The sequence below is a fragment of the Macaca thibetana genome, chromosome 13 (assembly GCF_024542745.1).
Source record: "Macaca thibetana thibetana isolate TM-01 chromosome 13, ASM2454274v1, whole genome shotgun sequence".
Lineage (NCBI taxonomy): Eukaryota > Metazoa > Chordata > Mammalia > Primates > Cercopithecidae > Macaca > Macaca thibetana.
Genome location: NC_065590.1, coordinates 45,507,694 through 45,533,510, shown reverse-complemented (window position 1 = coordinate 45,533,510; position 25,817 = coordinate 45,507,694). Strand labels below are relative to the sequence as shown.

The 25,817-nt window shown below is 40.7% G+C and overlaps 2 protein-coding genes across 11 annotated transcripts in view; one reads left to right on the top strand and one right to left on the bottom strand.

Annotated features, from left to right (window-relative positions):
• Positions 1-25,817, top strand: part of COMMD1 (copper metabolism domain containing 1) — a 960,866-nt gene that overhangs the window by 319,899 nt on the left and 615,150 nt on the right. The gene's annotated exons all lie outside the window — the stretch shown is intronic.
• XPO1 (exportin 1) overlaps positions 1-25,817 on the bottom strand; it is a 59,783-nt gene that overhangs the window by 10,938 nt on the left and 23,028 nt on the right. For all 4 annotated transcript variants that reach the window (XM_050753438.1, XM_050753440.1, XM_050753439.1 and 1 more), the window contains 15 exons: positions 15,019-15,080; positions 14,753-14,797; positions 12,484-12,665; positions 11,295-11,343; positions 11,100-11,219; positions 8,654-8,782; positions 7,207-7,365; positions 5,704-5,901; positions 4,729-4,867; positions 4,384-4,565; positions 4,142-4,298; positions 3,904-4,067; positions 2,588-2,722; positions 1,192-1,375; positions 774-880 (listed from right to left, as the gene is read on the bottom strand). In XM_050753438.1, the coding sequence (XP_050609395.1) occupies positions 774-880; positions 1,192-1,375; positions 2,588-2,722; positions 3,904-4,067; positions 4,142-4,298; positions 4,384-4,565; positions 4,729-4,867; positions 5,704-5,901; positions 7,207-7,365; positions 8,654-8,782; positions 11,100-11,219; positions 11,295-11,343; positions 12,484-12,665; positions 14,753-14,797; positions 15,019-15,080 (2,012 nt within the window). The remainder of the gene's footprint in view (positions 1-773; positions 881-1,191; positions 1,376-2,587; positions 2,723-3,903; positions 4,068-4,141; positions 4,299-4,383; positions 4,566-4,728; positions 4,868-5,703; positions 5,902-7,206; positions 7,366-8,653; positions 8,783-11,099; positions 11,220-11,294; positions 11,344-12,483; positions 12,666-14,752; positions 14,798-15,018; positions 15,081-25,817) is intronic.

The window sequence follows — 25,817 nt, the reverse complement described above, 5'->3', positions numbered from 1 at the left end:
AATACACATGTTCAGAACCTTTCGATATTTAGGTTAGCCAACTTAAGTATTCCATGAGAATTATATTCAGAACAAGTTTACTGAAAAGTATTTCCTTAACAAGAAACAATACTGAAATTCCAAAATTATTAAAATAACTAGCACACTTGTTAAAGAAAAACAAAAAAACCCCACTATTCCAACTAGTAGTAGTATCAGAATAGAATTTTTTGGAATCTCCCAAGGCTCAAGTGAATAAAAAGAATGAAACCATACAGTTAACACCTAAAAGTAATTCACAATTTTACAAGTTGAGGCATACGCAGCTGGTTTTTATTACTGAAAATGATTTCCTTTTCTGCAAATCATTTAAGAAAAAGAGTGTAAAAAAGACTTTCAAGCCTTTAATCTGGGAAGCAATCACTTTGCCAAAGAGGTAAAGTAATGACAACTTTGTAGCTCTAGTAATTGTTCCAAAAATCAAGAGGAATGCAAAAACTGCACCTGTACTCCATTAACTAAATCCTCCTGACCTATCTATGGAAACATAAAATGACCCAATTTTCTTAGCTATCTTGTTACATATCACCACCCTTCGCTATTGATTAACAGCAGTTTCTTTTGAAGATGGAATACAGTATATTAACATTAAGGACTACAATAAATAAAATGCCATAAAATAACTACAAAGTTGATATGCTTTAAATTAGCAAAATGCACATAATAGAGTATAGCACACTCCATAAAACACAGCATCAACACTAAAAACCAAAAGCAAAGCATCTCTCACTTACCATTTGTGGATCATTCGATCGGCTCACCCAACCAGATATTAACTTTAAAGTTTCCCTTTTTACAGTTCGCATACTTCTAATCAATGGTTGCTTTGTAACCATTTCACCTACAAAATAGAATCAAATGGAATCTAATTTTACCACTAAAATTATACAGCGGTACTCAGGTGTACATTAGATGCAATTCCATTTTACCATTAAAAAGTTTAAAGCCAAAACTACACAAGATTTATTGGGAAAATAAGCTTTAAGACTAATTTTAAAAGGGAAAGGTACACATAACTATTTTAAATATGTGTAGGGTCATCTGGGAAATGGGAGGTCTGATTTAAATCTGTGAAAAATATCAAATGTTTGACTTGAGGCAGTAGAAGAGAAGTGTTTATACTGCATCGTATAAGAAATCAGAATCACCTACCATTAGCTTGGATAGCTGCAGAAATATTTTCACTGAGGCACTTGTATACATTAAGCATATCTAAATAAATTCTTCCAAGCTGAATTACAAAGGGGTGTCCAACAGCTTTGCAGGCTCTCACATTTGTCTTCAAAATGCTACCAAGCTGCTTGACTGTTTCAGGATCTTTCAGTATATCCACATTCTTGGAGGAAAAAAAGCAAATTCCATTTATCATGTAAGAATTATCCACATAATGGCCAGGTGAGGTGGCTCACACCTATAATCCCAGCACTTTGGGAGGCTGAGTCAGGCACATCACCCTGAGGTCGGGAGTTCAAGACCAGCCTGACCAACATGTAGAAACCCTCTCTCTACTAAAAATACAAAATCAGCCAGGCATGGTGGCGCTTGTTTGTAATCCCAGCTACTTGGAAGGCTGAGGCAGGAGAATTGCTTGAGCCTGGGAGGCAGAGGCTGCAGCGAGCCGAGATCATGCCATTGCACTACAGCCTGGGCACCAAGAGTGAAACTCCGTCTCAAAAAAAAAAAAAAAAATTATCCACATAATTACTGAAACAAAAGCCATTACACTTCCCTTACCCTAAATCATATTTATAATCCCAAATGGTAAAAACGAACACAAAAGCCTTTTTGTCCATATCTACCTAAGAATGAAGTAAAATATTTTTTGAGACGAAATCTCGTTTATTCGCCCAGGCTGGAGTGCAGTGGCGTGATCTTGGCTCACTGCAAGCTCTGCCTCCTGGGTTCATGCCATTCTGTCTCAGCCTCCTGAGCACAGCTGGGACTTACAGGTGCCCGGTGCCACGCCCAGCTAATTTTCGTACTTTTAGTAGAGACGGAGTTTCACTGTGTTAGCCAGGATGGTCTGGAGCTCCTGACCTTGTGATCTGCCTGACTCGGCCTCCCAAAGTGCTGGGATTACAGGCGTGAGCCACCGCGCCCGGCCCAGATTTTCAGGTTTTTTTTGAGATGGAGTCTTGCTCTGTCGACTAGGCTAGAGTACAGAGGCTCGATCTCGGCTCACTGCAACCTCTGCCTCTTGGGTTCAAGTGATTCTCCTGCCTCAGCCTCCTGAGTAGCTGGGATTACAGGCATGTGCCACCAAGCCCAGCTAATTTCTATATTTTTAGTAGAGATGGGGTTTCGCCATGCTGGCTAGGCTGATCTCGAACTTCTGGCCTCAGGTGATCCGCCCGCCTCAGCCTCCCAAAGCGCTAGGATTACAGGCGTGAGCCACCACGCCTGGCCCAGATAATAAAATGTACAAAGCCACACATAAAAGCACTTACGGATCACACATACATGTTTAAAGGCTTGAATTCAATATATTTGTAAGGAACACAGTCTTCTTAAATCCCATGAAAACTTTAAGAAAAAGTAGAATACTTACTTTGGTTGCCTGCTGGATTATACTATCCCACACTTGATTAGGGAGTAACATGTACTTTTCTATCAAGTGTTCTTGTACTGTTTGATCTGTTTGTGCACCAATCATGTACCCCACAGCTTCATAAAACGTATGAACCTATTTTAAAAAGCAGACATTTTAACTTTTATGTTCTTATACACCCTAATAAGGAAAACCACACACAAGCAATTCACACACAAGCAACTCAAATATCTTGAAACTGATTTTGGCCCAGGTGCGGTGGATCACTCCTGTAATCCCAGTACTTTGAGAAGCTGAGGCAGGCCAATCACTTGAGTTCAGGAGTTGCAGACCAGCCTGACCAACGTGGTGAAACACCATCTCTTCTACAAATACAAAGAAATTAGCCAGGCATGGTGGCAAGTGCCTATAATTCCAGTTACTTGGGAGGCTTGAATTGCTTGAACCTGGGAGGCAGAGGTTGCAGTGAGCCGAGATTATACCACAGCACTCCAACCTGGGTGACAGAGGTAGACTCCATCTCAAAACAAAACAAACAAACAAACAAACAAAACCCAAACCAGGCATGGTGGTGGCTCATGCCTGTAATCCCAATACTTTGGGAGGCCGAGGCGGGTGGATCACAAGGTCAGGAGTTTGAGACCAGCCTGACCAACATGGAGAAACCCCATCTCTACTAAAAAGGCAAAAGTCAACTGGGCGTGGTGGCACGCACCTGTTAATCTCAGCCACTGAGGAGGAGAATCACTTAACCCCAGGAGGCTGCAGTGAGCAGAGATTGTGCCACTGCACTCCAGCCTGGACTCTATGATAGAGGGAGACTCCGTCACACACACACACACACACACACACACACACACACACACACCCCAAAAACAAAAACAAGAATCTGTCTCACTATGAAAATTTAATCAGGCCGGGCATCGTGGCTCACACATATAAAATAATTTTGGGAGGCTGAGGCTAGCGTATCGCTTGAAGCTAGGAGTTCAAGACAAGCCTTGGCAAAACCCCATCTCTACCAAGGGGAGAGAAAAAGGCTAGCTGGGTGTGAAGGCGGTGCACGCCTGTAGTCCCAGCTACCCACGAGGCTGAGGTGGGAAGATCACCTGAGCCTGGGAGTTCAAGGCTGCAGTGAGTCGTAATCGTGCCATTGCACTTGAGCCTGGGCAACAGAGTAATACCCTGTTCTCAAGGAAAAAAGAAAGTTTAATCAGAAACTGGATCCAACAGTTGCCTTCCTATTTCCACTGATACATACAGATTGATACAGGTGTTACTTTCTAAAAATAACATATGCTCAGTGCTTAACATACCTGTTGAGGCTGAAGATCACAAATAATAGTGTTAATGTTGTTCAAAATTTCATCAATAAATGGCATCACTTCTCCAACCTGAACCTGAACGAAATGCCTGCGGCATTTTTGGGCTATTTTAATGAAAGTATCACAAGCCATGTCCTGGACTCCATCATGGGTCTCTAACAAGACAAAAACATTCATTTATTTTGTTCAATAAAAATAAAAACAAAATATAGTAAAGAAAGAGATTTACCATGCATGAATTCGAACAGCTTGTTAACTACAGTCTTCAAAAATTTCCAGTGAGCTCTCAAAAATCGTGGATATTGACCTACTATGTACATGATATTTGATGCAATAATAGCTTTATTATCTTTGCCTCTTTTCTGTTCACATAATCCTAATAGATCCTGTAAATAAGACAGATTTATATCATTTATTGTAACAACATAATACTTATTTAGCAATTCTAATTCATACCTATCCCTTGCATACCTTTATAACAGTAACAAGAAATCGTTTTTCATCCTCTTCATGCATTGCTCCACTAATGGAGCCTATTGCCCAACACAATGTATTCAAATTTTTCCACGACCACTCTGTACCATTCACTTGATTGTGAAGCTTCTCTGTCATTATTCTTTCTGTATCTACATAATCCAGATGAGTAAGATAAACTACGAAAAAAAAATTGTTTCAAATGCAAATAATGAGCAAAGAGTTTTACCAATGAATAACATGTTTAGAAAATATTTAGAAACTACAGTACATTTTCTAAAATATATTTCTACCCCAGAATAAATTTATAAAGGTAAAGATTAACAGTATTTATTAACTTACCTAATGTTTCCCTCATATTCTTATACAAATTTATGGAATCTGTATCCTTCATGAATTCTCTCACAACTTCTCCTTGATCATTCTCTACAACCAATACTTCCTCTGGTTTAGCCATTCGACTAACCATTAATAAACGGACCTATATTCAACAATAAATCAATCAAGAAAAAATCATTAGATCACTGAAATCATTAGTGTAGAAGCTTAGTTAAAAACAAAACCAAAAAAACCCACAGGCCAGCCATGTGAAGGGATTCATGTCTATAATTCTAACTATTCCGGAGGCAGTTCTTTCTAGACCTGTTGTGGCCAGGAATTTGAGAGGAGCCTGAGCAACACAGCGACACCCAATCTCTAAAACAATAAAAATAACTGGGGCTTAAAGCACAACAGAAAAAACTATGTAAATATAAATAAAGTAAAACTAAAAAATTTAAAATTAGCTGGGGATGGTGGTGCGTGCCTGCAACCAGTTACTTGGGATGCTGATCCAAGAGAATTGCTTCAGCCTAGGATTTCAAGATTGTAGTGAGCTATGACCATGCCACTGCACTCCAACCTGAGCCACAGAGCAAGACCCTGTCTCCAAAAGAAGAAAATTTTTCACTGTAATTCTACAAAAATGGCTTTACAATTATTTAAGTGTGTTTTAATGTGATTTTTTTTTAAGCCAACTTTTGTTACAGGAGTTTCCTGTGTCTCACTTCTAGACTCTGGTTCAGTAGATTGGCAGGTGGCCAATGAATTTTGCCTAACAAAATCACAAGCGACGTTGATACTGAGAGAAGGATCACACTCTTGAGAACCAAGGTTCTAGACTCAATTCCTTTCATGTTCTAGTTTTCCACACTCATGGAGAAGTTGTTGGGCTCTCTTTTCGTAGCTAATTTATTTAGATAGATTAGAAGTATTTGCATTCAGACCTCAAAACCACAGCAAGCAAAAGGAAGAACACTCAACCAACCACTCTGTTACCTTGAATAACATGGGCAAATATAGCTGTCTCCTGGGAGGAACATCAAAATGTTGACTTCCAGATAGCAACGGAGAGGCAGATGTAGAGAATGGACTCTCTCTATAGAGTTCAGCAGCCAAATGATTCCAGTATTCAAGACAAATTTTAAAGATTTCAGTTTCTTCTACTTCAGATACCAACAACATATAATGAAGGGCCTACAGAGAAGACCAAAACTATTAAAAAATAATTCTTAAACATTACCAACTTCAAATTGCTTTTCACTTGTTATACCTTAAGGGAAAATAAAAATTCATGTTTTATTCATCACAACTCAGATTTCAATACTTATCAGACAGTAAACTCTGGAATAACTCTGCTTCTTCTGACATGCCCTAAAGCACTTCAAAAATCTCTCACATAGTTGTTGATCAATATGTATTTTTATCATGTCTCCTAACGGAATGACATTTATTTAAAAGGCCTTGAGTGCCAATAGGCAAGTGGTATCAACAACACAAATGTACCATTACAGAGGAGAGAACAAACAAAATACGGAATATTCTTACAATGAAAATATTACTCAGCCATGATAAAAAGTGAGGTATTGATACAGGTTACAACATGGAAGAACATTGAAAACACAATGCCAAATAAAAGAAACCAGACACAAAAAGGTCACATGTATGATTCCCTTTATATGGTATAATCAGAATAGATACATCTACAGAGACAGAAACCAAAATAATGGTTGCCAGAAGTTGGGGAGAGAACAAAGGAGAAAGTGACTGTTTTATAGGTAAAGGGTCATCTTTGAGTGATGAAAATGTTTTGGATCTAGGTATTAATGGTGGTATAACATTGTATATATACTAATACACCACTGAAGAGTGTGTGTGTGTATATATTTATGTTATATATATATATATATATATGTATTTTCTTCCTTCAGACAGAATCTTGCTCTGTCACCCAGGCTGGAGTGCAGTACTGTGATCTTGGCTCACTGCAACCTCAGTCTCCTGGGCTCAAGCAATTCTCGTGCCTCAGCCTCCTGAGTAGCTGGGATTACAGGCACGTGACACCACGCCCAGCTAATTTTTTTGTATTTTTAATAGAGATGGAGTTTCACCATGTAGGCCAGGCTGGTCTCGAACTCCTGCCTCTGCCTCCCAAAGTGCTGGGATTACACGCTGAATTGTGTATCTTTAACAAATGTATGTTATTTGAATTAAAAGTGAAATTTTAAAATAAGGTCTTTGGAATTTTAACCTTAGAAATGATATAATAATTAGTAATTTAATTTTGATTATAAATGTTTAGTCCTAGGCTTTATGGAGAACATAAAATCAGAAAACTGGGCTTATGACTGTAATTCGGAATTAAGAATATATATCATGCACAGGTCAAGTATTAAGTAATAAGAAATCTCAAAAGGTACATACATTTTAGAAAAAAGGCACTTTTAAGAGTTATTAGTAGGTAGAGCAGAATTTTAGGAGCAAAGGCTCCACACAGCTTACCTCCATAAGAGTTTCCCTGAGATTTAATCTTTTTTCTATAAGTTGATCATGTTCCTTAAGAAAGGTGCAGAGAAACAAACTGAGATTTTGAATGAAGTTCTGTTCATCATCTTTTCCATTTGAGTACGCAAGTCGAATATTGGTATTTAAAGGAAGCATCTGCAAATTTAAAAAGGGATGATCAGTTTGCATTTCATAAAACAACAAGACATTTATATTTTATTATTATTATTTTTGAGACAAGGTCTCACTCTGTCCAGGCTAGAGTGCAGTAGTATGATCACAGCATATTGCAGCCTCCACCTCCTAGGCTCAATCAGTCTCAGCACCTCCCAAATAGCTGGAACCACAGGCATGTGCCATGACACCCAGCTAATTTTTTAAAAAGTTTTTGTAGAGACCGTATCTTGTTATGTTGTCCAGGCTGGTCTTGAACTCCTGGCTCAAGCAATCCTCCCAACTTAGCCTCCCAAAGTGCTGAGATTAAAAGTGTAAGCTACTGCACCCAGCCAACACTATTATTTTTAAGCCCTAAGATCCCAACACCCTTTTGCTAATATTAAACCACATACAGAACTCCTAGGTCCGGTATACCTATTCTTATATCTCTAAGACCTAGATTTTGACTCTTCTCAAATAAATTAAATTGCAACTAGTAAGGCCGCTATCACAGCCTTTACATTTTTTCTAGTATTGGACTTAATCCCTTTCTCACTGACACTGAAAATGTAAAAATAATGAATTAAATCATTCAGATCACAAACACACACAGTAATCTATCTTTCCTTGTTTTCTAAGAGACAGGGACTTGTCCTGTCATCCAGGCTGGAGTGCAGTAGTGTGACGATAGCTCATTTTAACTTTGAACTCATGGGCTCAAGCGATCCTATTGCCTCAGCCTCCAGAGTAGTTGGAACTACAGGTATGCAACACCACAGCTAGCTATTTTTTAAATCTTTTGTAGAGATGGTCTGGTTATGTTGTCCAGGCTGGTCTCGAACTCCTGGCATCAACTGGTCCTCCCACTCTGGCCTCCCAAAGTTCTGGGATTACAGTGTTAATCACCACACCTGGCCATGAACACAGTATTATAAATAACTTTCTAGATCATTTAATAGATAACCAATCAAACTAGGGCTGAAAAGAATTCCTTCAGACACAATGTTAGGAACAACTCCCAGGTTTCCCATTGTCTGGTCAGATATCTCCCAAAAGACCAAGCTCCAAAACTGTGCAAAAATAAATTACCACAACACACCCCAAACCTGAGTTTTAAGAAATTTTTGGAAACATCATTAACAATTTGTAGCTTACTACAAATTTTATGTAATAAATATAAGATTATGGCTGATCTATGATACGTTGTTCTAAAATAACGCATTTGGAATTCAGTATTTTCTAAGGCACTAAAATTATCCAGTCAATTTTCAAGATAGTATTGTATTACCTGCTTTAGTTGCATCATTGTCAGAGTAAATAGCGTTACAAATTGTTCTTCATATTGGCTTACACTCACACCAGCAATCTCAGTGAGGCACTTCAGAGAGACATTTCGAAACATTGGAACATTCAGGAACTATTTAAAAGGGGGGGAGGGAACCATAAAATTAATTGGCCTGACACACACTTTACTTAAAATTCACAACTAAAAGGAAAAAGCTTTAACAATTAAATATAGGCGTAGATGTCAAAAACAGCCAAGTGAATGAACATATTTTATCTTGCAGATATACTGAGAGGAAATTTTATTGCCTACCCAATATACAGTAAATGCTTTAGGAGCAAACTAATTTTTTTTTTGAGACAGAGTCTCGCTCTGTCACCCAGGCTGGAATGCAGGGGCTTGATCTCGGCTCACTGCAATCTCCACCTTCCGGGTTCAAGTGATTCTCCTGCTTCAGCCTCCCGAGTAGCCAGGACTACAGGCGCATGCCACCATACCCAGCTAATTTTTGTATTTTTAATAGAGATAGGGTTTCGCCATGTTGGGCCAGGCTGGTCTTGATCTCCTGACCTCGTGATCTACTCACCTCAGCCTCCCAAAGTGCTGGGATTACAGGCATGAGCCACCCACGCCTGGCCTAAACTGTTTTCTTTTGATGTGTCCTTAGACATCTAAAATAACAGGGCTCCGTAACAACTTTCCTAGAATCTGTGATATGACTTTTAGGAATGTTATACTTTCTGTGTAATTACACAGGACCTAAAACTTGTGATTGCTTAGGATTTTGGGAAATGGTCAATATATCTAAGAGTAATAAGAATATGGGAAAGTTGGCTTACATATTCTATTGTTGAGAAGATAAACAGCTATCGGCTGGGGTTGGGAATTCAGGGGGCATTAAAACCTTAATAATCTGTTAATTAAACATTAAAATATTTAAAGAAAGTAAATGTTTCAACAATTGCATAATATCTTATGTCTGAGAATGTTCTCTATAGGACTGTTGACAATAGAAAGGTTTTTACGTGGCCGGGCGCGGTGGCTCAAGCCTGTAATCCCAGCACTTTGGGAGGCCGAGACGGGCGGATCACGAGGTCAGGAGATCGAGACCATCCTGGCTAACACAGTGAAACCCCGTCTCTACTAAAAAATACAAAAAACTAGCCGGGCGAGGTAGCGGGCGCCTGTAGTCCCAGCTACTCGGGAGGCTGAGGCAGGAGAATGGCGTGAACCCGGGAGACGGAGCTTGCAGTGAGCCGAGATCTGGCCACTGCACTCCAGCCTGGGTGACAGAGCGAGACTCCGTCTCCAGAAAAAAAAAAAAAAAAAAAGAAAAGAAAAGAAAGGTTTTTACGTAACTTAAGCAATAAACTCATCATTCAAATACCATAAATCCATATTATGTTACCAAACTCTACGAAGTTGAAGAGGTTAAGTTATAATGTTCCAATTAGATACTTATTCATTACATCAGTCAAGAAAACAACTGAAAATATAATACAACCGTTAACAGTGATTATCTCTGGATAAACCACTGTATAACTTTATTTATTATATATGTGTATATATACACTTTTTTTTTTTTTTTTTTTTGAGACGGAGTCTCGCTCTGTCACCTCACTGCCAGCTCTGCCTCCCGGGTTCACGTTCTCCTGCCTCGTCCTCCCGAGTAGCTGGGAATATAGGCGCCCGCCACCATGCCTGTCTAATGTTTTGTATTTTTTTTTTTTTTAGTAGAGACGGGATTTCACCGTGTTAGCCAGGATGGTCTCGATCTCCTGACCTCGTGATCCACCCGTCTTGGCCTCCCAAAATGCTGGAATTACAGGTGTGAGTCACCACGCCCGACTATTTATTTATTTTGAGACAGGGTCTTGCTCTGTTGCCCAGGCTTGAGTGCAGTGGCATGATCTTGGCTCACTGCACCTTCTGCCTCCTGGGTTTGAGATTCTCCTGCCACAGACTCCCAAGTAGGTTGGGCCAATGTTTGGGACTACAGGCATGCACCACACCACGCCTGGCTAAGTTTTGTATTTTCAGTAGAGACGGGGGTTCACCATGTTGCCCAGGCTAAACCATTGTAGAACTTAAAGAAGACATAACATGGTATAATTTTAAATTATCAGTTAAAAGATGAACTTTTCATTTTTCAGAAACAGCACTTGACTTACCTCACTGTAACTTATATACTCAACTAAAAGATGGCAATATAATCAAATACATTGTTCAAAATGAATTCATAAAATTACATGGTATAAGTGGCAGAATCAGACTTGAGACTCACTTTAAATAATTTAGTAGGTGTAAACATGGGAAATTTCTTCTGAGCAGTTTCCTCATGTTAGAAACAAGGTTGAAAATGGTTTAGAATGCAGAGATGAGAGCTTTACATGTGAAAAGAACATATGCAGCTATACAGTGACAAATAACTGAAATGTATTCACTGTACCTTATAAATTAATGTGCTGATTAACTTGGTCTCAAAAATATATCCCAGGGGAATCCAGTTCAGAAATCTGAGCAATGTTTCCAAGGTTGCATGTACAAGTGGAGCATTTTGAGAATTCTCCTAAAATAAAACACACTTGTAAATAATTGCTTTCCTATTATTGTTATTTTTAAACATGAAATTTAAAGCACTTACCATTACAAACTGACACAGTTGAAATATCTGTGAGAATTCATTGCACATGCTAAAAAAAAACAAAACCCACAAAAATATCAGATTTAGAAGACACAGAAATAAATATCAGTTATTTATAATAATAAAAATGATTTAGGTCCAGTACAGTGGCTCAGGTCTGTAATCGCAGAACTTTGGGATGCCATGGCGGAAGGATTGCTTGAGCTCAAGAGTTTGAGACCAGCCTGGGCAACCCAAGGGGAAAAAAAGATCAAAATTTCAGCAATCTGGTAATTAAAGATGTGACTATGTTCGATTTATATGCTCTCCCTCAGCAAAATTGTATCGTTTATTTAAACACATTTAAAATACCAATAACGTCATTAAAAGTTACCCAGATATTAAATCTACATTCACTCTAGTGATTTAATGTAGATTAAATGGTGACTGTAGATTTAATGGTGATAGATACAATCAAGCTAGTATCTTTAATTAAGATACTGAAAACTCTCCAAAATAAGACAAATGGCATTACATACAGCGGAAATCCTAAATGAGCTTATACACCAAACTGGGAGAAAAATTTTCCCATGTTCCTAATGACTACAACAAATGTTTAAAACTTAATGGAAGTGTACCTATAGTTTATACTGGTTGCTTACTATTAGAGGCAAGTCTAGTTTTTTGTTTTATTTTGTTTTAAAAAGAACACTATTGATAATAATTGGGGAAATGACAAGAAGCAGAGATAATAACTGATTTGAGGCCAGGCGCTGTGGCACCCACCTGCAGTTGCAGCTATTTGGGAGACTGAGGCAAGAAAATCACCTCAACCCAGGAGGCGGGGTTTGCAGTGAGCCAAGATTGCACCGCTGCACTACACCCCAGGCAACAGAGCAAGATTTATCTCAAAACAAAATAAAATAACTAATATGTATGTTTGGGCACAAATCATTTGCTTAGAACCTATTAACTAGTTACCATACAAAACAATTCCTAAAGTGTATCTTGAACAATTCACTTTTCAACCTCCAGAGGCAAATTATTAGGCCCTGTCTAGGACTATTTCTTAATTTGTAGTTGAAAACCACTACAAGCAATTTAATGTATTACTGATCACAGTTCCTTAAAATATCTACAATTTACGTCCAAATTGCTTGAAATTGTTTGAGAAATTACTTTAAACTTCTAAAACATAATTATTACTTGCCTGTCTTTTAAATGCTTAGATTTGACTTGGGTTATCTGTCCACTAGAGAAATCAAATACTTCTTCGCTCAAGAGTTTAAGAATCACCATATTATTTTGACAGAGACTTTCGCTGGTCCTACTTGCTCCAACAATATCACTGATAAAAGTTGGCCAATGTTTGGGCCATTCTTGTTTCAGTATCTAAAATAAGACACGAAATGTTAACAGCACTTCATTTCTCAAAGGCAAATAAAACAACCTTCAAAGAAACTATGTAATGGGTAAAAGCAGGAGTAAGGATAAACCACTTTTCATTTTCTCCTCCTTTATTAAAGGAAGAAATGTGCCACCCTCTTCCCCACACTGGGTAGAAAACAAAACACAGATAAAGTCTTTTATCTTAATCACCCCAGCACCCTTTTCAATTATCCTAATGAAAGCTCCAATCTGTCTAATGGGTCTGTCTCTGTATTAATATCTGCCTGAGAGATATGTAGAAATTATTCTAGGAGGCCGGGTGCGGTTGCTCACGCCTGTAATCCCAGCACTTTGTGGGGAGCCAAGGTGGGCAGATCACTTGAGGCCAGGAGTTTGAGAACAGCCTGGTCAGGCAGGGTGTAGTGGCTCATGTCTGTAATCCCAGCACTTTGGGAGGCTGAGGTGGGAGGATCACGAGGTCAGGAGTTCGAGACCAGCCTGGCCAACATGGTGAAACCCTGTCTCTACTAAAAATACAAAAATTAGTGAGGCATGGTGACGGGCGCCTGTAATCCCAGCTACTCAGGAGACTGAGGCAGGAGAATCTCTTGAACCTGGAGGCGGAGGTTGCAGTGAGCCAAGATCAGGCCACTGCACTCCAGCCCGGGCAACAGGGCGAGATTCCGTCTCAAAAAAAAAAAGAAAAGAAAGAAAGAAAAGAACAGCCTGGCCAACATGGTGAAACTCTGACTCTACTAAAAGTACAAAAATTAGCCGGGGGTGGTGGCGCAGGTCTGTAATCTCAGCTACTCAGGAGGCCAAGGCAGGAGCACTGCTTGAACCTGGGAGGCGGAGGTTGCAGGGAACCAAGATGGCGCCACTGCACTCCAGCATGGGCGACAGAGTTGACACTCCATTTCAAAAAAGAAAAAAAGAAATTATCCTAGGAGATTCAAGGATCTAACTAACGACTGGTGGTAAAAAGTGACAGGTTAAGACAGTTTATTATTGGATGAAATTTGAGCCTTGAAATGTAGTAGGGTTTGGATATATGAATCTAGAAGAAAGGAGGCACTGCAATCCAGGCCTGAAAAAACTTTTAACCAAAAGCCTCATCAACTGCATTATATTTGTATGCAAGTCTGGACTCTTTATATCACACACAAGGGATTTCCCAGATTATAAAAATACATGTTAACCTTCTTTATATTCTCTCCTCCCTCTCCCCAATCAGAGACGGGCTGACAGAAAGCTCTAAAGTGTAATAAAAGCTGGAGTTAATTACTGAATACACTAAAATTTTTGGAAACTTGGATGTTTCTAAATCTTATTTAAATAGAAATTACTGTTTTTTCCTCCCACACATACCAGAGTTCTCTGAAAAAAAAATTATATTACTACAGAAAACAGATAAATACAAAAATTATAAATGTAGTCTACATAGATAGTTTAAGGACTAAGCATGGAAATCGATTAGAAGGACAAGGAAATCAAAGGACTGAGAGAGATAACGTGCAAAGGAACATGCACAGGCATATCACAAAATTAAAAAACAATCCGACTGGGTGCTGGCTCACACCTATAATCCCAGCACTTTGGGAGGTCGAGGTGGGTGGATCACCTGAGGTCAAGAGTTTGAGATCAGCCTGGACAACACGGTGAAACCCTGTCTCTACTAAAAATACAAAAAATTAGCCAAACATGGCGGCAGGCACCTGTAATTCCAGTCATTCAGGAGGCGGAGACAGCAGTGAGCTGAGATAGTACCACTGCACTCCAGCCTGGGCAACAGAGTGAGACAGTCTCCAAAAAAAAAATAAAAAATAAAAAAAGAAAATAAAAAGAAAAGAATTCAACATAAAGTCCAGTCCACACCGCAGCCACATAAATGATGGCTTTAACGTTATTTGATGATCCCTGCCACAGCAAATTTTAACATTCAAGTACTAGACAGCAGGTCACCTAATACTGTAAGAATACTGTAACTACTTCTGCAAATATTAGTATACTTTATTTTCTAAGTAGGTCAAACATTTTGTTCAAATAGTAAGCATAATTCTTCTGAGGAAAATAGTTAAGTTAAAGCTTACCTGAACAAGGATCATATTTAATTTTCCGATATACACCTTTTCTTTCTAAGGAAAAATAAAAGATTCAGTGAGAGCCTGAGGTAAGTACAATAAATAAGAATATAACCATAGGCAATCCTCCTAAGAAACAAATGATTACAGTCTACTGCAAATGACTGACTGTGCGTATGTGTGACTATGTGTCTTGACAGAATTAGGTTGTAGTCAAAGACTCAATATCTAAATGATTTTATGCTCTCCCAATAATCTCCAAAATAAACTCTTACCTCTACACAAGTTGGGTCCGATGACGTCTTGATAATGAGGCCAACAACGTATTTTTTTATTCCTATTAAAAAAATTGCACATAATAAGAAAATTGTTGAGCTCTTTTGTAGCATGCAAATAAATTTTGAGAACTAATTAATGTGGGAATGGAGGGACTAAGTAAAATCAGTTAATATACTCTAATCCCATCACCAGTATTGGCATTAAAAAAAAATTCTGGCCAGGTGTAGTGGCTCACGCTTGTAATCCCAGCAATTCTTTGGGAGGCTGAGGTGGGTGAACCACTTGAGGTCAGGAGTTTAGGGCCAGCCTGACCAACATGGTGAAACCCTGTCTCTACTAAAAATACAAAAATTAACTGGGCGTGGTTGCGGGCACCTGTATAACCCCAGCTACTCAGGAGGCTGAGGCAGGAGAATCGCTTGAATCCAGGAGGCAGAGGTTGCAATGAGCAGAGATCACGTCATTACACTCCAACCTGGGCAACAGAGTGAGACTCGTAGAAAAAAAAAAAAAATCCAATGAATTCAATGTGCTATTCATGCTTTTAAAGATGGGATCTGGCATTGTTGCCCAGGTTGGTTTTAAACTCGTAGGCTCAAGTGATCCTCCTGCCTGGGCCTCCCTCTGCGCTGAAATTACAGGAGCAAGCCAACACGCCCAGCCTGTAACAAACTGCTATTTCAGTTTCTCTCATCATCATTTGGTTTCACGTGTCTTTTTTTCGAGATGGAGTCCTGCTATGTCACCCACGCTGGAGTGCAGTGGCACAATCTTGGCTCACTGCAACCTCCGCCTCCCAGGTTCAAGTGATTCTCCTGCCTCAGGCTCCCAAGTACAGGCATCCGCCACCACACCTGACTAATTTTTGTATTCTTAATAAGAGACAGGGTTTCACATGTTGGCCAAGCTGATCTTGAACTCCTGACCTCAAGTGATCCGCCCTCCTCAGCCTCCCAAATTGCTGGGATTACAGGCGTGAGCTACTGCACCCGGCCCTTTCTTTCTTTCTTTTTTTTTTTTTTTTTTGAGACGGAGTCTCGCTCTGTGGGGGCTGGAGTGCAGTGGCCGCATCTCAGCTCACTGCAAGCTCTGCCTCCCGGGTCTACGCCATTCTCCTGCCTCAGCCTCCCGAGTAGCTGGGACTACAGGCGCCCGCCACCTCACCCGGCTAGTTTTTTGTATTTTTTTTTAGTAGAGACGGGGTTTCACCGTATTAGCCAGGCTGGTCTCGATCTCCTGACCTTGTGATCCGCCTGTCTCGGCCTCCCAAAGTGCTGGGATCACAGGCTTGAGCCACCGCGCCCGGCCCCTTTCTTTCTTTTTTTGGAGACAGTCTTGCTCTGTTGCCCAGGCTGGATTACAGAGGCACGTTCCTGGCTCACTGCAACCTCCGCCTCCACCTCCTAGGTTCAAGCGATTGTCCTGTCTCAGCATCCTGAGCAGCTGGGATTATAGGCATGCATCACCACACCCAGCTACCTTTTTTTTTTTTTTTGAGACTGTCTCGCTCTGTCGCCCAGGCTGGAGTGCAGTGGCAAAATCTCGGCTCACTGAAAGCTCTGCCTCCCGGGTTCACGCCACTCTCCTGCCTCAGCCTCCGGAGTAGCTGGGACTACAGGTGCCTGCCATCACGCCTGGCTAATTTTTTGTATTTTTAGTAGAGATGGGGTTTCACCGTGTTAGCCAGGATGGTCTCGATCTCCTGACCTCGTGATCACCCCGCCTCGGCCTCCTGAAGTGCTGGGATTACAGGCGTGAGCCACCGCGCCTGGCACACCCAGCTACTTTTTGTATTTTTGTAAAGACATGTTTTCAGCATGTTGGCCAGGCTGATCTGGAACTCCTGACCTCAAGTATCTGCCTGCTTCAGCCTCCCAGACTGCTAGGATTACAGGTATGAGCCACCACGCCTGGCCCAAACTTCTAACCCATAAAAATTTATTGATGGCTTGGGCACAGTGGCTTACTCTTATAATCCTAGCACTTTGGGAGGATGAAGTGGGTGGATCGCTTGAGGCCTAGAGGTGGAGGCTGCAGCGAGCTGAGATCGTGCCACTGCACTCCAGCCTGGGCAACAGAGCAAGCTCTTGTCTCAAAAATCAATGTAAGTGTTATTATTTTCCACTACACATTAATTGCAACATTAAGCTCATATTAGAAATACAACATTAACTTCACACATACAATTTTTTTTAAAAAAGAGGGAAGTTTAGGAAAAAAGCTTTCATTTCAAATGCTCTTATGGATCTCTCCATAGTAAAACCTACTCTTTAAACAGTTAAGACATGATACTCATACTCATATCCTTGATTTTAATTTGCATCATGTAGAATTTGCTGAGCATCTACCATAGGTTCCATTCTCCAAAATCACAGGGTTCAAGAGTGTTGCAGAATATTAAATTCTTAGAACATTTTTAAAGGAAAAGTAGTGTGGTACACCTATATTGAAACACTAAAAGGATATGAAATAACCCTAATTGAACAAATTACTATTTCCTGCTATGTAAAATTAACAATTATAAATACTCCCACATCTGTTCAATTTAGGCTTTGTCACCAAATCAGTTAAATTATGAAGATTTTTTGTTTTCATAGCTTTCATATTTTTGGAAAAGCAGTTTAAGGTTGTAGAGCTGTATGTTCCAAGTCTCATCTAACATATATATAGAACTGAGTGAAATTTTTGTTGAGAAGGAAAATACAAAATTTAGTCATTAGAATTAGCTGGAAACAGACAACTTGAAGGCAGCAAAATGCTTGTGAGATTGCATAACTATGAGTTAATGTATTAAATTCACTTTCAAACTATGGTTCTTCACTGGCACTTAATTACATAATTTTTATTAACGATGACAAAACTAGCCATTTCCCACAATACCCCAAATAAAAAAATTCTGTTAAAAGTAATTATGGAAAGATTTTCCTAATTATGAAAAAATATTACTAATACAGTAAAGCAACATAACACATATAATAGAAATCTAATGCTGTCAAGTGTCAATAGGCGCAGTAACATTTATGCTACAAATACATAAAATGAATAGGGAAATGGAAAATACATTTTTTACATTTTGTTTTAGAGACAGGGCCTTGCTCTGTTGCCCACACTAGAATGCAGTGGTGCCATCACAGCTCACTGCAGCCTTGAACTCCTGGGCTCAAGCGATCCTCCTGCCTCAAATAGCTGAGTAGCTGGGCCCACAGGTGCTTAGCACCATGCCTGGCTAATTCTTCCTGGTCTCACTGTTGCTGGGGCTGGCCTTGAACTCCACACCTCAAGCAATCCTCCTACCTTGGCCACATTTTATGTTAGGATTACAGGCCTGACTCACCATACCCAGCCTAATACTACTTTTAAAAACAAAAAGTAGGAAATCAATTTTCCTTTTAAATGAACACTAAATTATAAGAATTAACTTGGGTAATCTATGCAACATTCTCACTTTTTTTTTTTTGAGACGGAGTCTCCGTCTGTCATCCAGGCTGGAGTGCAGTGGCATGATCTCAGCTCACTGACACGGTTGCCTTCCGGGTTCAAGCGATTCTCCTGCCTCAGCCTCCTGAGTAGCCTGGACTACAGGTGCGTGCCACTACATCTGGCTACTTTTTTTGTATTTGTTTTTTTGGAGTCAGAGCCTCACTCCGTCCCCCAGACTGGAGTGCAGTGGCGCGACCTCAGCTCACTGCAACCTCTGCCTTCCGGGTTTAAGCGATTATCCTGCCTCAGCATCCCAAAGTGCTAGGATTACAAGCGTGAGCCACTGCACCTGGCTTTTTCAGGTATTTTCAGTAGAGATGGGGTTTCACCATTTTGGCCAGGCTGTCTCGAACTCCTGACTTCAGGTGATCCGCCCATCTCGGCATCCCGAAGTGCTGGGATTACAGGTATGAGCCACTGCGCCTGGCCGATTCTCTTATAGTAATATTTCACTTCAAACTACTTTCCATATGTCCTTAATGCTCCCTACATCTAATCAATGATTTCGATAGTACCTACCCTTTTGTTCCTTACAGATTATTATAAATAAAACCCCCATGGCCAGGTACAGTGGTCCTAGAAGCTCTGATTGCCTAGTGCAAGGATTATTTGATCAAGTACCATTGTTCATTCCCCAAATCCCTTCCTCAAGGCTTGCTAAATAAATAAATAAATAAATAAAAGCAGCTCAATTAAGAATAGCATTCCAGCCGGGCAAAGTAGCTCACGCCTGTAATCCCAACACTCTGGAAGGCCGAGGGAGGCAGATCACTTGAGGTCAGGGGTTCTAGACCAGCCTGGCCAACATGGTGAAACCCTGTCTCTAATAAAAATACAACAAAATTGGCCAGCCATGGTGGCATGCGCCTGTAATCCTAGCTACTCAGGAGGCTGAGGTATGAGAATCGTTTGAACCCAGGAAGTGGACATTGCAGTGAGCTGAGATCGCACCACTGCAATCAAGCCTGGGTGGGTGACAAAGCGAGACTCCGTCTCAAAAACAACAAAAAATTCCAATTGTAGGCCAGGAACAGTGGCTCATGCCTGTAATCCCAGCTACTTGGGAAGCTGAGGCAGGACAAATGCTTGAACCTGGGAGCTAGAGGTTACACTGAGCCAAGATCGTGTCACTGCACTCCAGTCTGGGTGACAGAGCAAGACTCCATCTCAAAAAAAACAAAAAACAAAAAAAACCCAACCAACCAATCAATCAATCCAATTGTAAACTGCACTTAAAGAGCTCAGCTTGAGATTTGACAGAAAATGACCCATTACTGGTCTCTGACTTTTTGTGCTAAATAAATTGGTGTGTCTCAGTTGCAAAATAGACATTTACATAACACATTTCAATTTCTTTAAATTGGCTTTCTAAGCTCTTCCTTAAAAAGTTTGATATAAAAGGTGAAGAAGGCTGGGCGTGGTGGCTCACACCTGTAATCCCAGCACTGTGGGAGACTGAGACGGGCAGATCACCTGAGGTCAAGAGTTTGAGACCAGCCTGGCCAACATGGTGAAACCTCGTCTCTACTAGAAATACAAAAAATAAAAACAAAAAAAAAATTAGCTGGGCGTGGTGGCACGTGCCTGTAGTCCCATCTACTTGGGGAGACTGAGGCAGGAGAATAGCTTGAACCCAAGAGGCAAAGGTTGCAGTGAGCCAAGATCGCGCCACTGCACTCCAGCTTGGGTGACAGAGGAAGACTCCATTAAAAAAAAAACAAAAAAACAAGGAAGAAAATGATCTAAAAATCAAAAATAAGTCACGCATGATGGCTCACACCTGTAATCCTAGAGCTCTGGAAGGATGGCATGGGAGAAGGGTTTGAGGAAACGAGTTTGAGAGCAGCTTGGGCAACACAGCAAGGCCCCATTTCCACAAAAAAATAAAACAACTAGCTGGGCACAGTGGTTCGTCCTATACTCCTAGCTAGTTGGGCTGTGGCAGAATTCTACCCATCATCCAGGAGACTGAAGTTACAATGAGCTATGATTGTGCCACTGCACTTCAGCCTGGGCAACAGAGGGGGTCTCTGTCTCTTTAAAAAAATCAAAAAAGGCAGGCAGGCACAGTGGCTCAAGCCTGTAATCCCAGCACTTTGGGAGGCTGAGGTGGGCAGATCACAAGGCCAGGAGTTCGAGACCAGCCTGGTCAACATGGCAAAACCTCGTCTCTGCTAAAAATACAAAAATTAGCTCGGCATGGTGGCTCACGCCTGCAGTCCCAGCTACTCGGGAGGCTGAGGCAGGAGAAGTGCTTAAACCTGGGGGACGGAGAAAGAGAAGAGAAAGATGCATTCCTAGTGAGCTGAAATTGTGCCACTGCACTCCAGCCTGAGTGACAGATCAAGACTCCATATCATTAATTAATTAATTTCAAAGAAAGGTTCTCATTGAAGTTGTGTGTCTTTGATAAGTCCTGATGTTGCCGTCAGGATCTTCAATGGATTCAAACACTGACTTAGCACTCGTACAATCATAGTGCCCCAAGACCCTATTCTTCTCAATATAAATGAAAAAAATTCACATCCAAAGCTGGTAGGACAGGTTGGGCATAGTGGCTCACACCTGTAATTCCAGCACTGCGGGAGGCCAAGGCAGGTGGATCACCTGAGGTGGAATTTAAGACCAGCCTGGCCAACATAGTGAAACCCCGTCTCTACTGTGGGAGGCTCTGTCTCAAAAAAATAAAAATAAAAAACAAAGTTGGTGGGTCAAATGCTCTAATTGTTTCTTGGAAAGCCATATAAAATTTATTCAAAATATAATACACACCTGTAGAAATGCCTAACCACTCACTGAAAGGCAGCTTATGACATGTAAATGTTCCAAATGCAAGGGTTAATGCATACATCTTTAATATTCCAGCTCTATTGTCTCAATATAAAGAAAAATGTGTTTAACGGTCCCATTTCAAAAAAAACAGAGCAATATTAAATGGTCAATATAAACTTGCAACTGCATAATATCAACTTCAGCAAGCTAAAAAGATGAGATTTAAATAAATCTCATGCTAACTTAGAAGGCACACACCATCTAATTTACACAGCAATAATAATCTTATCCCTCAAAAACACCTTGTAAACACTGGATACTCAATGATAGTGTAAAAAGCACGCATTATTGAACCTGATTTTTATATGAACAGAATTCACTAAAACTCTTTAAAATATTGAGAACAATTCAAATGGTGTCATATTCCCATAGAAGCAAAACTCAACCTTCAAGTCATACAGTTGTACATCAGCATCTTACATAGTCAGTGATAGTCATGCAGTAAACATTTTCAACCAAATAAGGATCTGACTTATTAAGAGAAAGATGCATTCCTAGAAAAACTCTTTTGATTGACTGATTGAGATGGAGTTTCACTCTTGTGGCCCAGGCTGGAGTGCAATGGTGCAATCTCGGCTCACTGCAATCTCCACCTCCCAAGTTTAAGCGATTCTCCTGGCTCAGCCTCCCAGAGTACCTGGGATTACAGGTGCCCGCCACCACACCCAGCTAATTTTTGTTTTGTTTTGTTTTGTTTTTAAGTAAAGACAAGGTTTCACTATGTTGTCCAGGTTGTTCTCCAACTCCTGACCTCAGGCAACCCACCCACCTCGGCCTCCCAAAGTGCTGGGATTATAGGTGTGAACCACCACGCCCGACCGCAAATCTGCAAGTTTTAAAGCACCACCATGGCACTAAAAGGAAATGCTGAAGTCCAGTGAGGTGGCTCTCGCCTGTAATCTCAACACAAGGTGGGTGGATCACCTGAGGTCTGGAGTTTGAGACCAGCCTGACCAACATGAAGAAACCCTGTCTCTACTAAAACTACCAAATTAGCCAGATGTGGTGCCACATGGCTGTAATCCCAACTACTTGGGAGCTTCAACCCAGGAGGCAGCAGTTGCAGTGAGTTGAGATTATGCCATCGCACTCCAGCCTGGGCAACAAGAGCGAAACTCCATCTCAAAAAAAAAAAAAAAAAAACCATAATCAAATGCTTATTAGGGTATTTCAGATTTGGGATGCTTAACTAGTAGGCATAATGCAAATATTCCAAAATCTGAAAAAGCCCGAAGACTGGAACACTTCTCATACCAAGCATTTCCAAAAACAGGCAGTCAACCTGCACCACAGAAAATAGTTTAAGGCTTTCAACACACTATTAAAAATGTAAATTACAAACAGGAAAAAGTTCAATCCAGTTTCGAATCAATTTCAGTTTAAACATTTGTTTATTCCATAAGCTAAAAAAACGTAAATTTGATACATGTCTACATCAATGCTATATATAATTGAAATGTTTATTACAAGTATCACTCCATGAAAACATCAAAATTGGCTGGATGTGGTGGCTCACGCCTGTAATCCTAGCACTGTGGGAGGCCGAGGTGAGTGGATCGCTTGAGGCCAGGAGTTTGAGACCAGCCTGGCCAACATGGTGAAACCTGTCTCTACTAAAACACAAAAAAATAGCCAGGCATGGTGGGTGGTGCGCATCTGTACTACCAGCTACTCTGGAGGTTGAGGCACAAGAATCCCTTCAACCAATTTCAATCTCAAAAACAAACAAACAAAATAAACCACAGAATCGATCTTCGGAAAGATGGTCAATAAGATAGTGATCTGCTCTCTTTATTTATACAAGGGTATACAGGATGTTACTACTGTTCTCTCAATGAAATATTAATAGTTGAGAACAATGCCAGATGGAAGACAAACAGCTAACAATAATTCTAAAGCAGTTCTTAGGGTTCCCACAGATAATCTAGAATTTAACCTGCTTTGATAATGTTAAGAGAAATGGATCTATATGAACATCCACCATTCTTAAATGGATGTTTATGACCTCAAACGTAGTGAGCAAAAAATCTAAAAGATTAAAATTTTATTAAAATTTACAGGAGCATCACTCATGAGAGCCAAAAAGTGAAAGCAGGTCGGGTACAGCAGTTCTTGACTGTAATCTAAACACTTTGGGAGGCTGAGGCAGAAGGATCGCTTGACCCCAGGAGCTCAGGACCAGCCAAGGCAACATAGTGAGATCCCATCTCTACAAAAAATAGAAACATTGAGCCGGGTATGATTCATGCGCACGTACTCCCAGTTATGCAGGAGACTGACACAGGAGGATTGCTTGAGCCCTGGAAGCTGAGGCTAGAATAAGCCATGATCCCGCCACTGCACTCTAGCTTGGGCGACAGCGTGAGACCCTATCTAAAAAAAAAAAAAAGTTACATGGATGTAAGCTAGGGATCAAACACTGTTAGGTATCAAGTATAGGCCTTTTATGGAGGCCTGTAATCAAAAATACTTGGGATGGGGCAAATTGTTACATTAATCAGAAATGGAAATATTATTCCTGTCAATCATATACAATGTACCTGGAAATACTGCTTTCTTTTCTTTTCTGAGACAGAGTTTTGCTCCTGTTGCCCAGGCTGGAGTGCAATGGTGCAATCTCGGCTCACTGCAACCTCCAGCTCCCAGGTTCAAGCAATTCTCCTGCCTCAGCCTTCAGAGTAGCTGGGATTACAAGAATGCGCCACCACGCCCAGCTAATTTTTCTGTACTTTTAGTAGAGACGGGGTTTTACCATGTTGGCCAGACTGGTCTCGAACTCCTGACCTCAGACAATTGCCCACCTAGGCCTCCCAAAGTGCTGGGATTACAGGCGTGAGACACCGCACCTGGCCTTAAGTATATTTCTTACATTATCCTACCATGGTTGAATACTGACAAAAATGATCTGGAATGCCTGTCAACTCTCTGAGATTAGACTGATTATTTTTGCTCGTCTCTAACATTGTATTCTGTGGGATTTCTCATGAATTTGTTTTAGATGCAAGGGCTTAAGTCTAAAAATTTACATTTTCTTTTCAAAATCACAAATGAAACAATCACCTCTGAGCAACACTATCAACTTACTAGAAACTTACATTATCACCTAGTTCTGAAAATTTCTCAAGGAAATTAGGAAATAGGGTTTCTGCTCTGAATCCCATAGTCAAGGAACTATGAAACGACTAAACACCACATGCATAGGGAAAAGCAGCAGAAATATTAAATTCCAAGAGCTTTTGCAGAATTGAGGTGTTTTCTCACAACAGGAAGGGAAAGTGAGTTTAAACTGGGCTTTGATTAGCTGGATTAAATTACATGTTCCAGAGATAAGTGAACAATGACAGTTCCCTATGTTAACAAGAAATAATCAGGAATTGACATTAAAGATGTTCATTCTCTCCAAATGCATCCATAGATTCATAGCAATCTCAATGAAAATTTCAGGACAGTTTTTGTTGAAATCTGCCAGATTTCACTCTAAAATTATTATGGAACAGCAAAGAACCAACAATAGTCAAAACTTTTGGAAACAAAGTTGGGGAGCTGGGTGTGATAGCTTATGTAATCCCAGCACTTTGGGAGGCTGAGACGGGCGGATCACTTGAAGTCACGAGTTCAAGACCAGCCTGGCCAACACAGGGAAACCCCATCTCTACTAAAAATGCAAAACTTAGCTGGGTGTGGTAGTGTGTGCCTGTAATCCAGGAGGTGGAATTTGCAGTGAGCCAAGATCGCGCCACTGCACTATGGCCGGGCGACAGAGCATGACTGTCTCAAACAAACAAACAAACAAACCTTGACCCTTACCTCACCTCATATACAAAAATTGAGTAAAATGAATCACAGGATGCTTTTTTCAGACAGGGTCTCTGTCGCCCAGGCTGGAGTGCAGTGGCATGATCTCGGCTCACTGCAACCTCCACCTCCTGAACTCAAGCATTCCTCCCACCTCAGCTTCCCAGCAGTCAGGACTACAGGTACATGCCACCACACCTGGCTAATTTGCTTGTATTGTTTCCGCCTGCCTTGGCCTCCCAGTGTTGGGATTACAATTGTGAGCTACTGTGCCAGCCAAATCACAGATCTTAATGCAAGCACTAAAACTATAAAGGTTCTGTAAGAAAACTTACAGAACATCTTTTTTTGTTTGAGATAGGGTCTCGCTCTGTCAGCCAGGCTGGAGGGCAGTGGTGTGATCTAGGCTTACTGCAGTCTCTGCCTCCCCAGTTCAAGCAATTCACCACCATACTCGGCTAATTTTTGTATCTTTAGTAGAGATGGGGTTTCACCCTGTTGACCAGGCTGGTCTCGAACTACAATCTCGGCACTGTGGGAGGCTGAAGTGGGCGGATCACCTGAGGTTGGAGTTTGAGACCAGCCAGGCCAACATGACGAAACTCCATCTCTATTGCAAAAACAAAAATTATGCTGGTGTGGTGGTGCATGCTTGTAACCCCAGCTACTCAAGAGGCTGAGGCACAAG